The sequence below is a fragment of the Cynoglossus semilaevis genome, chromosome 16 (assembly GCF_000523025.1).
Source record: "Cynoglossus semilaevis isolate Cse_v1.0 chromosome 16, Cse_v1.0, whole genome shotgun sequence".
Lineage (NCBI taxonomy): Eukaryota > Metazoa > Chordata > Actinopteri > Pleuronectiformes > Cynoglossidae > Cynoglossus > Cynoglossus semilaevis.
The window spans coordinates 9,856,934-9,868,180 of NC_024322.1; the positions used below are offsets into that span (position 1 = coordinate 9,856,934).

Below are 11,247 nucleotides of genomic sequence, written 5' to 3' on the forward strand. Positions count from 1 at the left end.
GGAAGCCCCTGTAGCTGTCAGCTGTGTGTGTGTGTACAAGTGTGTGTATCAAGGATGTACTCATCAGGATGAACAAAGGTTATCAAGACACCAAAGGTGATACGCGGTACCTTTCCTTCCTTTATCTTCGTGGCTATGACTTGTCTCCGCTGTTGTACGATATTAATCAGCAGTTCACACTCCTCCAGCAGCTTGTTTTCTTGTCGTGATGCATTGACCTGACAGGACATGGAATATGTAGAGATACACTCAGTGTCGGGAGTCCATTAAAAAAAAAAAAATACAGTAGCTGTACAGCACACACTGTATTAAGTCATTATAGAGTGCGATTAAACAACTGAATCAATTTATACACTGGGAATAAGGTGGGAGGGAAATTGCACAGAATCTGATGATTAGATTCCTGGTCGTTGTTCCAACCATGTGTAATTTTAATGTATGTTCCCTTGACTTGGAAACTCATATTTTCAGTATTCAGTGAAGTGCATTAAAAATGCATGATTCTATAATAAAAAAAAACAACGGGGTTAAAATATCTGAAACTACTTCATTTCTCGCATACTGTACACATGATTAAAGAAGTTATTGATCTGGGAACTAATTAGTGATTCATCTCAGTGGCAGGATGGAAATCTGCTCTGAGATATCTGAGCTAATTCATCATAGTGGGGTTAATCATTAACTGAGTTATTTCCCCGTGAAATGCCACAAGTTAAGAAGAGTTAAGACCCCCCTCCCACCGCCCTCCCCCCAGGGAAACAGATAAACAACCTCACCTCCACATTCTGGCAGGTTTGGATAAGTTTGCCCATCAGGCTTTCCAACTCACTGGTCCTCTTGATTAGATTGCTGAGGTTGGAGTCCAAGGCTTGCTGCAAAACAAAATTGAAAAGGTAAATTTCATGGCACATTGTCCGTCCATAAAGCTGTGAACAGCTGAACGGGTCTTTTAGCGGCGTTATGAGAATGGCTCCATATCTGGATATCTGTCCGGGTTGTGACGAGCACAGAGCTACCAGCGGGTGTGCGTGGCCACATTTAAGCTCTGATCTGTGCGGAGCTCAACGCCCCTGCAGTTCTCGCTGCGCACCAAAGATGTCATCACGCCGCCGACCGAGGCCACGGAGCTTAGCCAAGCATCTGCCACAGATTTGGACAACTAAACCCCAACTGTGTTAATCACTGACTCAGATCAAAGGCTTATGGTTCAAACTCAATCCCTGACTGTAATTGGGCGTCACGATGGCTTTGTCCTGTGACGCTATGAGACGTCCACAGATATTGTCAGCTGTGTTTTCATCCAACAAAGTACGAGTGCAATAGTTTGCAACCAAAAATCAAATGATATTCAACAAAATAAAATAAAGTGAGGGACAGTTTTAAAAGCATAGGGAAAACACAGGGACACCTTTTTAATCTCTAAGGTAAAACTGTCTCTCATTCTGCACTGAGGCGTTACTTCACTGCTCCAACACATATTGAACAGGATTATTTATTTATAAAGATAGAAAGTGATAAAAGCCATTTTTGGGGTGTAGGCAATTGGGTTAAAAGTCTTTAGAACCTCAAACGTTATGCATAGATCATTAAATTTAGATAGACCAGAAAAGTGTTCTCTACTTTTGATTGCTCCATGCTGAGATGAGGGGATATGAATGGAAAAGAGAGAAAGTGAGTTTTCTCACGTGCTTCTTCTGCAACATTCCTGTTCTTCATATATCAAGAGAACACTTTCCAATGGAAGTGGTTTTTCCTAAAACAATTTATACCGGGCGCGAGGAAAGAATAGCAGCTTCCTTTTCTACGTGAATGCCTCTGGTCCCACACCTCTGTTGGCTAATCTCTCTTCCTTCCTCCCACAGTCCTGACAGTGACCTGTCTGGACCTACAACCTCACCTCCACATTCTGGCAGGTTTGGATAAGTTTGCCCATCAGGCTTTCCAACTCACTGGTCCTCTTGATTAGATTGCTGAGGTTGGAGTCCAAGGCTTGCTGCAAAACAAAATTGAAAAGGTAAATTTCATGGCACATTGTCCGTCCATAAAGCTGTGAACAGCTGAACGGGTCTTTTAGCGGCGTTATGAGAATGGCTCCATATCTGGATATCTGTCCGGGTTGTGACGAGCACAGAGCTACCAGCGGGTGTGCGTGGCCACATTTAAGCTCTGATCTGTGCGGAGCTCAACGCCCCTGCAGTTCTCGCTGCGCACCAAAGATGTCATCACGCCGCCGACCGAGGCCACGGAGCTTAGCCAAGCATCTGCCACAGATTTGGACAACTAAACCCCAACTGTGTTAATCACTGACTCAGATCAAAGGCTTATGGTTCAAACTCAATCCCTGACTGTAATTGGGCGTCACGATGGCTTTGTCCTGTGACGCTATGAGACGTCCACAGATATTGTCAGCTGTGTTTTCATCCAACAAAGTACGAGTGCAATAGTTTGCAACCAAAAATCAAATGATATTCAACAAAATAAAATAAAGTGAGGGACAGTTTTAAAAGCATAGGGAAAACACAGGGACACCTTTTTAATCTCTAAGGTAAAACTGTCTCTCATTCTGCACTGAGGCGTTACTTCACTGCTCCAACACATATTGAACAGGATTATTTATTTATAAAGATAGAAAGTGATAAAAGCCATTTTTGGGGTGTAGGCAATTGGGTTAAAAGTCTTTAGAACCTCAAACGTTATGCATAGATCATTAAATTTAGATAGACCAGAAAAGTGTTCTCTACTTTTGATTGCTCCATGCTGAGATGAGGGGATATGAATGGAAAAGAGAGAAAGTGAGTTTTCTCACGTGCTTCTTCTGCAACATTCCTGTTCTTCATATATCAAGAGAACACTTTCCAATGGAAGTGGTTTTTCCTAAAACAATTTATACCGGGCGCGAGGAAAGAATAGCAGCTTCCTTTTCTACGTGAATGCCTCTGGTCCCACACCTCTGTTGGCTAATCTCTCTTCCTTCCTCCCACAGTCCTGACAGTGACCTGTCTGGACCTGGTGTTTTATCCTGTGTCACCACCAGACATTTCATCCATTGTAATGGTTGGTTGTTTTAATATCCTGCAAAACCATAAACATTCAAAGACACGTTTGTGATTCCAACGGACCAATCTTTTTTTTGTACATTCTATTTTTTCAAAATAAACTCACGGAATATTGTTTTTATTCTTTATGCAGGGTTAACCTGATTTTATATTATAACACAACATGATAAAGGCTCAGTCTGGGTATTTTTTAGTAAGCTAGTGATTTGCTTAGTTTAATCCTGTTAAGCATGACACAAAAATTCAAAATAATTAAACTGAGATGTTTTTTAAACATTATAACAAAATGATTATGATGTATTCTTGTATATAACGTATAGATTATTTGTATATAACCCTAACTCTAATCCACTAGGGGGCAGATTACAGGTATCAGATCATATATAACAGGATTTTTTGTGTAGCAAATATGATATAAATGGTTTTATGGATGGTTAATTTTTTTCACCATAAATATTACTTGTCTTCTGTCTAATATGTTTCCAGTCCTTTCTATCAACCAACATCTCAGATCTTTGAACATGGGCCTGTCCTGATGTGTATGTGTCACAATCTCAGTGACGCATGAGAAACATGCTGTACAAATAAAGACTCATTTCTTATCCAGCTGTACTCAAGAATGTGTGTGTGTGTGTTTCATTGGTTTCTATGTAAATTGTATTTTCTTTTCTGGATGTTTTTTTATAGAAATCTGTGTTTGTTTTTATGTGGGATGGAGCTGTTTAAATTCAAACACTACTTTTGTTAATTAACTATGTTTGCAATATGTGAGCGTAGTAAAAATAGTTTTGTTTATATAAAGTATGTGTGAACTTATTTTGGTTTTGGAGTCTTGGGTCAGAGCTCGGGTTAGGGGTCTGCCCAGGGAAACATCGGCATGCAGAGAAACAATAGAAAACTGATCCTCTGAATAAATAGGCAGTACTCACTGTGGACCGCACAGACTTTGATTACTTTAAAAGATGACTGGTAAAGCAGAAAGGATTAAATATTTACCTCCGATACTAAAATATTTAATCATCTTTAGAAATCTGCAGTATTACTTCTTTACAGAAACTTCCTGGGTCTGTGTATATTCCCAGTGTTCAAAGCGCGTTAACTTCATCTCAAACAAAAACGCCGCCTGTGAGCGTGAGTGTTTGAACAATTTGCATGGCATCAATAATAAATGGGTACACAATAACAAATGCTGCACCGAGACTGTGTCATATAATGCCAAAACCGGAATAAAAATATCTGTTGCATTATGCAGACATGTGCGCGCACACTCGTACGCCTCTTCAATGTCACACCATCCCTTTGTGAAGGACCTCAGGAACAAGAGCCAGTGTGGCTGTAAACACGTGTTTGGAAAAACCGACAACTATGAACGAGCTCAGCTGCAAACCACCTGGGCCCCGTCCTGTCAGCCATTAAACACAGTCGTTCACATCAAGCTAGGCTTCTCCCCCACTGTTACTGAGAGTTTTTTTATCAATGCAGCTATAACTACACATAATATGAGGTTTCATGGTTAAACAACTACGTATGAAAATAACATAAAAATCCACAGGGTTTTATAAGGCATGGTAAAGAGGACATCAAACAACTGGGATATTATACAGCAGCGATGAAGACCGGTCACGGTCGAGGGTTAGGGTTAATACTGTGTCTAATGAATGGAGAAAATAATGTCACTACCTATGGTGACCAGGTGTGGTGCTCTGACTATTTGTGCATCTCTATTTTTCTCTCTATTTCCTCCACTTCCTACCTTGTGTGTACCCACACCTTGCCTGTCTACTTTCTGTCTGTCAAAATCAGCCTTTTTTTTTTAGCTTTTCACTAGTGCAGTGTTTTTCAACTGTAGGGTCGTGACCCCTGTGGGGCTGCCGGAAATATTTATGAATTGATTAAGAATTACTTTGGGGTCTCAACACCACATGGGGCCTCCTGGAATCCAGTTTGACCACCTTAAATGTATATTAATTCATTAAAACAAAAACCTTTTCTTTAGGGTCGCGACCCCATATGGGGCCACCTGGAATTCATATCGGGTTGCCTAATGTCTAGGAATTTATACATCTCCATCTTAAACATAAATATATAAACAATAAAAATATCTGCAGGTGCATCTTGATTGACACCTGCCAACATGTAATTGAAGAAAAATTTGTGATGTCAATGAGGACAGAAAAGACAGAACAGGTTGGGTACCACTGCCTCGCCTGTTTCTTGTCTGGGCTATAACAACAATAATAATATTAAAACATAATAACACGGTGAAACATTTCAAAGAGCCAAATGTGACACATTCAGCATTTTTATAGGAACTGTACTGAAGTGCCGCCCGGTTTAAATAAGCCCTCTGGGAAATAGGTCAGAATATTTCTGCACCGTCACAGATCATCAAGCAAATCATGATGTATTCTTACCAATCCACCGACCTATCAGCTCTAAACGCTGCCATAAATCCCAGCTCCACTGTGACTCACTGTAAAGAGAATGGCCAACCAGGCACAAAGGAGTGTGGAGTGATACACAGTAAAAACTTCCTTCAGATGACTCATGCACTGACACAGTACATGCCTGGGAAGAAAAAAACCCAAAAAAACGTGCAGCCTTGTTTTATGTCACGCTCTTTATGCCGTATCATCTGGCAAAGTGACTAGTCTGTGGATGTTAAGGAGCTTTTGAATGCGGCTTAGTTTAGTTACAGTCAGGTATTTTGAAGGTTAAAAAAATACACACAAACTGCTGTGCTTGCAGCGATCTTTCCTTTGCTGCATACGTTTTATGTCACGGTTGTAAGGCTGTTATTGAAATGCTGACCAGATCAGTAAAGATGTCTTAGAAAGGAATCCTGTCTGCAGTGATGGGAGAGCAGACGAACTTTCTGTGGTTCTGTGCTGTTTTATGTCCTATTGATCTGCTGTCTCTCTACATCTGCTGGAAGTGAGCACTTCCTCATAACATGCCGTCTCCTGAGGTGTGTTTCTTTACACTGAGGATGGTGAATTATGAATCAACCATTTACCTCCAGGTCACTGCGCAATAAGTCAACCGTCCATTCATATGTACAGTACAGAGCCAGCCCACATTTTCCAGATAATTTAGGACATGTTTTTCATTTCAGTGTTTTTTTTTTTTTTTTTTAGTGTTTCCATTCTGATGCTCTTCATATTCTGGGAAGGTGTGTCAACTACAGTACAACACCCAGCCTGGTGTTTTAAACTTGACTTGAGATGAGACCTGTAGTCCATAACGCTTCAATCCTTCACAAAATTATTGACAGATGATTTACTAAGATCAAAGCAGTGAACCAGAGTCCGTCCAGCCGGGTTGTCAGATCTGTTTTTAATCTATTTTTTTGAAATATAAAATAACCTCCATGAATTAATCTGCCAATAAGAGAATCATCTTCTAAATAATTTAAACTCGAGTCGAGTTTCTTTTGTCTTTTAGGAAATGTTTCCAGTGAATTACCGAACAACAAAATACACTTTTTTACTGCGTTTTCATATATTCCACTTAGCTTGAAGTTCAGATTTCCAAACCTTTCCCGGCAGCTGCAGGAATCGCTTTAGCTCAACAAATATGTCATCGACATGTAAATTTTGGATTCGCCAAACTCTCCGGACCAGCGGAAACATGTTCTGATGAGTGAAAAATGATGTGTTTCTGTGTGGCTGTTTGATGGACGAGTCTGGGCCTGGGAAATATTTGGAGAACCTAAACTGCTGACTGCATGTTGCCAACTACAAAAATCTGGTGTTTGGTGTCTGAGCCTCTGAGAAGCAGCTGGAGAGTTCGATATTTCCTCTTTAAAGGATATTCTGAGTAGTTCTGGGTTTCCATTTTCAGGATAAATTGTTGGGTAAGGTTCTTTTTTTTTCTGCGAGCATTCCATTAGTTGTGCACAAACAAGGCAATTTGTAAGAGTAAAGTGCAGCTGGATTCGTCGGGAGCATTTCTAATGGATGTAATAAAAAAAATCTGGTTGAATCTTCAGGTTTACAATTTTTATATTTTTCCTGATATTTTTTCATATGAAGGTGTAAAACACAAACATCTCCCTTCTGTATGTTTTATATATATTTAAGAATGTTGACAGTTTAGGTTCTCTGAATATATAACATTTTCATCTAGATTAATTGTGATTAATCCACAGCTACCATTGTAATTAATCCGATTTTTTATTTATATAATTGTTTGAAAGCCCTAGCTGGGATCATACCTTACAGAGAAAAAGTCAGCGGTCTGAATCCCAGTGTGTGCAGAGTATTCATGTACTTGTGTCTCGTCCTCCTGACTTTCCTCCTGGTGACTCAGTTTTCTTCTCCTACACATGTCTGGGTTCAGATTAGGGATTAGGGGACTCTAAACTGACTGGAGGCGTCACGCTAAGTTTGCACGGTTGTGCATCTGTGTGTGTCCCGCCTTTCACTCCCCCACTCCCCCCACTCCCCCGTGACTCTATAAAGGACAGGCAGCAGAAGTAAGACAAATACATGTTTGTGTGTGGCATAAACACACTTCAAAATACTGTAAATAACCCTCGGAATATTTCACCTCCAATCTGTAAGACATTAGTGCGTCTAAAAAATCATTTCATGTCCATAAAAAAACCCCAGTTTGAAACATGTATCAAGCTTAAATTAGCTGACATTTATCACAGCAGTGATCTGCACTTGAAGATATTAAGGTGATTAACCTTTTTTTTTTTGCTTATCGCACAGCCGTAAATAAAAAATATTGAGAAATAATTTTTATATGATGGCACGTAACGCTAATTGGGTAATAAAATATGACCACAGAGGGGTGAAACGGTGCACTAAAAGTGTGGCTTTCTGAAATTATTGTCATAAATTTCCAATCAAAGAATATTAACATTTATGACCCTGTGTCTCACAGTGCGTTCCCATCACTTATGTATGAGGAGAAGTTTGAAAAGCTAAATCTGGCTGTTGCTACTGGGACTTCTTCAGGAAATTGTATATTCCAAGGATGGAACCGATACTAGTATATACAAATACTTCATTCAAATACCTGTACTCACAGGGGAGCTGGAGCTAATTCCAGTTGACAATGGGTGAAGGTGGGTTGCACCCTGGATTGGTCACCAGTTCGATGCCGTTTACAGAGATTTAAAACACACATTAAAATCTACTGCTAACCTTCTGTGTCCAATATGATGCATTTTATAATTGATAATTTTTTTTTAGAACTTCTCAGTACAGACCCTAATATGTTCACAAATTATTAAGAAATCGGAAGCCTAAAAATGAGCTGTGAATCAATATCAATATCTGATCCCATCTTACCTTGAGTTTGTCATAACGGTCTCCGAGGGCTGCCACTTGGTGGTCTCGGTGTCGGCCAACCAGCTTACACAGCGCACAGATTAACTGCTCATCTGTCACACAGTACATGTTGACCTTCTCATCCTCGTGCTCCAGACACATAAGCCCTCGCAGATGGGAGTCAAGCAAGGGCTCAATGAGACGGTGGCTGGTGAAGGGCTTCTTGTTGGGGTGGGTGGCCTTCAGACACTCGTCGCAGTACGACACCTCACAGGTGACGCAAGTCTTTACAGCATCCAGCGGCGGGTCCTGCTCGCAGAACTGACACTGGACCCGGATGCCGGGAGATGTCATGGCTTTGCTGTCGGGAGCCGCGCGCTCACGCCGAGTTTCGCTGGGAGAATTCGGTCCACTGAGGGAGACCTTCTGGTAACGGTCGATGATGTTCTGTAAAGTCACGTTGCGTTTAAGTCCCTCCAGGCCCCTCTGGTTTAGTGTGATGACATAGCGGCAGGTTGGGCACTGAAAGGCGTTGATGGATTGAACTGGTTCACTGGGGGTGCAGTGGGAGACCAGGATACGATGTGCACAGTTGAAACAAAGGCTGTGGGCACAGGGCAAGAGCAGCGGGTCTTCAAATAGCTCTAGACAAATTGGGCAGGTCAGCTCCGACTCCAGTGTTTCCATCTTCAGGCAAAACAAAGAAAAACTGTCTGCGAAATCCAGGGAAGCTGAACAGCTATCTGTAAACAAGAGATAAAAAACAATTAAATAGATAAAAAATGAAACAATATTGAAAGAAATACCAATTTTTTATTGTCCTATTAGGCATCAAATTTAAAGAAATATTGAAGCACTTTATATTCAAAGAGATTTCCAATCAATGTGACAAGTAGATACAAGTCCTGTGTGCACTGGCTGACCTCAGAACTTCTGCAGTGGCCTCTCATTTTAATTTGGCACAGGAACAAGCCTGACCCCATGTGTTCCGCTCTGTACTACGGTCCACAGGCCAGCGGGCCGGTGTGGACTGACAGCTCAGCCAAGCAGAAGTGTATTGGTCTGCTGTGTGATGGCTGGGACTCCACACTATCACAAACACTACGCCTTTGTTCCCGGGTCAGTCAGACACCCCAGCTGCGAGGGAACACACTGTGGTCACAGCGTCTTCCGATGTGAACCGTCCACCTCCGCTCATTATGTGCAAAGAAGGCAAAGGCTCATTATCAGGACAGTCGGCACTGCTGGCCTGTGAATTAGTGAGGACACCGGACCCACAGACCTCGGCTTGGTTACACCACGTTCTTACACACACAGGGCCACGGAGCAGGAAGTGATCTTTGTACTTTCGTAGGCACAGAGATGAATATTCTTTATAGTAGTCGTAGAATATCAAGTCACAGAGAAAGAAATGATACTCATAAATACCTAGATACCAGTGGAAGTGCAGACACACGTGTACAAATCATCAACATTTGTATATAAAACTAAATGAAAAGTTTTTAAAAAGTTTACAAAATAAAATTGTGGCGACTCCATCCAACACCAATCAATATGCATTAGAACTGTCCCAACAAACTGACACTGGTTTAATAAAATGTCACTGTTGAAATAATAACAGCATCAAATTCAACTAATATAAACATTTTGTATATATATGTCTGTCTTAAACACAACACAGCTCTTCTTTTTTGTGAGTCTTGTCAAACAGGTTGTCGACTCATCCACTGCCCCACATTCAAGGAGGAAGAAAAACAGTTTTATATTACAAACACAAAGCACAGACACCGATCCTCTGATGTCACAGCCGTGGTATGAAAGCTGCCCAAAGTTACAAAAACCCTTGTCAACTCTGAAAATCTTCCACAGAGCCAGTACACACACTGATTCACAGCCCCCACAGCTGCCCCTTTCATACACTTTACTTTACCCACCGATGGATTTCGCCCCACTTTGCACTTCCGAGACATCTCTGCTGAAGGGAAACTTCTGAGCTGAATCATGAAAATATTTTTATGACAACAAACGCAGCAGCCCTGAGCCCCGGCATGCTGTAAAGTGCTGCATCCAGACGACTGTATTCCTTACAGTCGCAGTAATCCCACAGCAGAGCTGTCATTAAGAAGGAGATTGAGCAAGAGGTAGCAAGCACAACAGGAAAAGTTGCCCGACAATTCCAGGAAAGCCAGCTCCACCTACAGCTGGAGCGCTGGCCAGTACCGGGAGAGTGAGAGAGAGAGAGAGGGAGAGAGAGAGAGAGAGAGAAAGAAACAGTGGGAGAATCCAAGAGACGAAACAGTCACAATCAGCACTAAGCTGAGGCAAAGGATTGTCCTGAGCCCCAGCCAATGTCCTCACAGCAGGTTAGTGTCTCCTCAGTCCTGCCCCTGCAGGAACTGAGAGGCGTTTCAGGTTTCTGTGTGATCATCTCTTTACTTCTAAGAGCACAATGCTGTGTGGAATGGATTTTCTCTCGGCCGTGCCCACTTGGGAATCAAAGAGAAAGGCTGCAGACCCAAACACAGATGACAGGGAGCCCAGGAGGCGGCAGGATTAGCTTGTAATTCAGGACAGAAGTCTGCAGTACAACAAATACTACGAAGTAGGAGCACTTCACTGCAACTGTGTCTCCTCAGGAAAGGCGACATGAGTTCCAAGCTCAAAGGCACAGCAGCACACACACACACACAAACACACAACCCCCCCAAAAACAAAACAAACTCTGGTTAGACAAGGCTGAAAATACCATCATCATTTTTAATATTAAAAAAAAATTACCATCTTTCCAGTTTGACAGACGTGAAGAAGTAATTCACAGCATAATCTGCGGTTTTCACCTTTCCCTCACTTGGCCCCTGTGAGAATTACCGATGTACCATCTGCTAACCATGCATGGTTGTTTCCAGACG

The 11,247-nt window shown here is 41.7% G+C and overlaps 1 protein-coding gene across 4 annotated transcripts in view; it reads right to left on the reverse strand.

Annotated features, from left to right (window-relative positions):
• Positions 1-11,247, reverse strand: part of mid1 (midline 1) — a 42,067-nt gene that overhangs the window by 6,116 nt on the left and 24,704 nt on the right. For 3 of the 4 annotated variants that reach the window (XM_017039998.2, XM_017040000.2, XM_017039999.2), the window contains 3 exons: positions 8,360-9,081; positions 1,898-1,993; positions 111-218 (listed from right to left, as the gene is read on the reverse strand). In XM_017039998.2, coding sequence (XP_016895487.1) covers positions 111-218; positions 1,898-1,993; positions 8,360-9,081 — 926 coding nt within the window. Of the gene's footprint in view, positions 1-110; positions 219-1,897; positions 1,994-8,359; positions 9,082-10,272; positions 11,180-11,247 lie in introns of those variants that run through there. The other variant, XM_008328548.3, reaches the window with a different exon arrangement.